This window comes from Fukomys damarensis, unplaced genomic scaffold (genome assembly GCF_012274545.1).
Source record: "Fukomys damarensis isolate Sample0158 unplaced genomic scaffold, DMR_v1.0_HiC HiC_scaffold_27, whole genome shotgun sequence".
NCBI classification, from domain to species: domain Eukaryota; kingdom Metazoa; phylum Chordata; class Mammalia; order Rodentia; family Bathyergidae; genus Fukomys; species Fukomys damarensis.
In genome coordinates, this window is record NW_022900939.1 from 3,436,510 (window position 1) to 3,439,381 (window position 2,872).

At 65.4% G+C, this 2,872-nt stretch overlaps 1 protein-coding gene across 1 annotated transcript in view; it reads left to right on the forward strand.

The window, feature by feature from the left end:
* Tnks1bp1 (tankyrase 1 binding protein 1) overlaps positions 1–1,278 on the forward strand; it is a 14,072-nt gene extending 12,794 nt beyond the window's left edge. The window contains 5 exon segments of the mRNA XM_033756439.1: positions 1–85; positions 171–307; positions 449–606; positions 763–833; positions 910–1,278. The exon segment at positions 1–85 is cut by the window's left edge and continues 34 nt beyond it. Coding sequence (XP_033612330.1) covers positions 1–85; positions 171–307; positions 449–606; positions 763–823 — 441 coding nt within the window. The 3' untranslated portion in view covers positions 824–833; positions 910–1,278.
* Positions 1,279–2,872: the final 1,594 nt, after the last annotated feature.

Below are 2,872 nucleotides of genomic sequence, written 5' to 3' on the forward strand. Positions count from 1 at the left end.
CGGGCCCCAGCCATCCGGCCCGGGGGGACCCTGGGCCTGGCGGAAGCCGCCGATTCGGACGTGCGCCTCTTCCAAGACTCCACAGGTACTCGCGCTGCCTCCTGGTGCTGTGTCCTTGGGCAGGGTGTCTGGGCGCCGCCTGCCGTGACAGCCCTGTCCCTGCCCTGCAGAGTTGCGGGCGGCCCGGGTGCCATCCTCAGACGAGGAGGTGGTGGAGGAGCCACAGAGCCGCCGCACCCGGATGTCCTTGGGTGCGAAAGGGCTGAAAGCCAGCCTGTTCCCTGGCCTGAGCCCGTCAGCCCTGAAGGTAGGCAGCGCCTGGTCCCTGGGACCCTGACTGCTGCCCACTCCTCTCCGATGGCCCTGGGTGTCCCTGGGCAGGGACAGCTTCGGGCTGGGCTCCTTGGTTGCCCCTGCTCATCGGCCTCTGCCTGGACTCCCCCTGCAGGCCAAGCTGCGCTCCCGGAACCGCTCGGCGGAGGAGGTGGAGCCAGCGGAGGGCAAGGCCGGCCCGAAAGAGGCCGGCGTCCAGCGCTCCAAGTCCTGCAAGGTCCCCGGGCTGGGGAAGCCCCTCACCTTACCCCCGAAGCCGGAGAAGTCCTCAGGGTAGGTGCTTCACGGCAGGGAACGCTGAGGCTTAGCCGCATGCGCTGGAGCGGGCTGGAGGGGTGCCCACTTCCGGTTGGAGGGGCGCTGTCCTTCCCGGCCACGCGTCCTGCGTCTCCCGGAAGTCCCCTCCCGGACCTGCGCCTCTGCCTCCAGGTCTGAAGTATCCTCGCCCAGCTGGCTGCAAGCCCTGAAGCTGAGGAAGAAGAAGGTCTGAGGGCGCCGAGGTGAGGCCGCGGCCGGTGGGCACGGGCGGGAGGCCAGGCGAGGCCGGGCTGCGCCTGACTCCTGACTGCCCCGCAGGTCGGCTCTGCAGCCGCAGGCAGTGCCTGTTCCTGTGGGTCCCCGCGGGGCTCGGCTGCAGCTCCGGACGTGTCCACGACCATGTCCACTTCCACTCCCTTTGTCCCGGCTCCCCTGCGCCCCGCCGCCTGCCCTGCCTCCCAGGGGCAAAGGTTCCGGTCCTGCCACCCGCCACCAGCTCTTTCCTTCTCTGCCGCCTGTGGGTTTTCTTTTGATACCGATTTCTAGCGTTTTTTATAAAGGCCTTCTTCGATTTTTGTAACCCGTGGAGCCTCCCTGCCCCACGAGGCACCCACCAGACCAATGACGTTTTGCCCCGTGGAACATTCAATAAAGTGCTTTGGGAATCAGCTCCATGTGGCTCTGCTGGAGTCTGCCCCACAGGCTGGGGTCCATGTCCCCTGCCTTCCATCCGGGTCCACAGCCAGACCGTAGAGGGGGCAGTCACGGGCCCAGCTCCTTCCCTTTGAGGTGCCACCGTCTGCTGCGGCCAGGAAGTCACACCCGTGTCCTGTGGGGCAGGCCCCCTGCTCCTGGGTGGTCGTGTCCTCAACCCCACTCCTGGATGGACGAGTGAACCCCATCCTCTGAAGGGCTGGGCTGCTCTGGGGCCTTGTGTAGGGTGCTGGTCTCATCTACGGGAAGGGGACCTCGGCCGTGTGGGACACAGCACAGGCCATGGCCTCCCCTGTGGGTCCCCCTGAAAGCCCATGTGGGGTGGGCGCCTCCGGCCCTGACCCTGGGGATCAGTAGCTCCTGTGTGGAAGGTAGAGCTCCGCAGGTGTGGGTGGCCTCACTGTCCAGGGCAGAAATGGGCCCAGCTAGGCCCGATCTTCAGCCCGGAGGGGAGTTCCGTGCCTCCTGACCCACTTCTGGGGTGGCTTTGTGTGTCCTGCACTGCACTGGCCTGTGGGGAGCTCAGGGGCCAGGTGGTGGTCGCCACAGCTGGTAGCTCCTGGCCTCTCCCTGGCGGGGTGTCCCGTGTATCATGGAGGCCTCAGGAGCTGAGGTGGCAGAGTAGGGCAAGGCTGGCTGGGTGGCGAAGGCGGAGGGCCTGGCTCGCTGGGCCCAGTGTGAGCCGGGGAAGGTGTGGGCTGCCCCCACCCTCCAGGGCCTGTGGAATGGATCGGAGTAGAGTGGGTTGGGACCTGGGAAGGGCAGACGGGCACGCAGCATTGGCACAGGGCTAGAAGAGGGAATCTGGCTGCCGCTGGCCTTGGGGAGAGGGCGACAGCCAGAGTGGGGACAGGAAACCCGGAGCTGTGTGATCCTGGTGAGCCTTGGGAAGATGGACGGAGGCCCCTGTCTCGCGGGAAGCCGAGCCCCAGGCCTAGCCCAGCCCGGTTGTGTTTGAGAGAAGGCTGCCCAAGGGCTGCTCACCACTTCCCAGGTCCTACTGGGGTTAAGGTCCCAGCACTGGCCAGGGCTCTCCATGGAGCAGCGCAGCCGCGGGAGGGGACAGAAGGGCCCTCTGTTCAGGTGTCCGCAGTGGCACCCAGCTTCTGTCCCCACCAGAGCCCTGGGCAGGTGGCATCTGTGCCTGGCCAAGCACTCTGCTGTCCTTGTTTCCCCAACTCTGGCCTGTGTTGGGACCGCCCCGCCTTCCTGCTGGCCTGAGAGACAGCTCATTTGCCAGTGCTTCTTGGCCTCCTTTGCTCTGGGACCGTGTCTCCCTACATAGTCCAGACTGGCCTTGAACTCCCTGTGTAGCACAGGCTGGCCTTAAACTTGTGACGATCCTCCTGCCTCAGCCTTCGGAGTGCTGGGACAATAGGTCTGTCGTTTGCTTTCTAAAGGAGTTTGGGGTCTGTCAACTTGGTTTGAGAATTTCACCAAGGCCGTGGGCCCTAGAAGAGTGCACGTATGCAGTTTCACAAGCTTGTGTGGAACCATCGTGATCCTCCCTAGGGAGGCATCCTGGGTGCTTACTCACGGTGCACAGTACTCCCACAAGCCCCAGCCC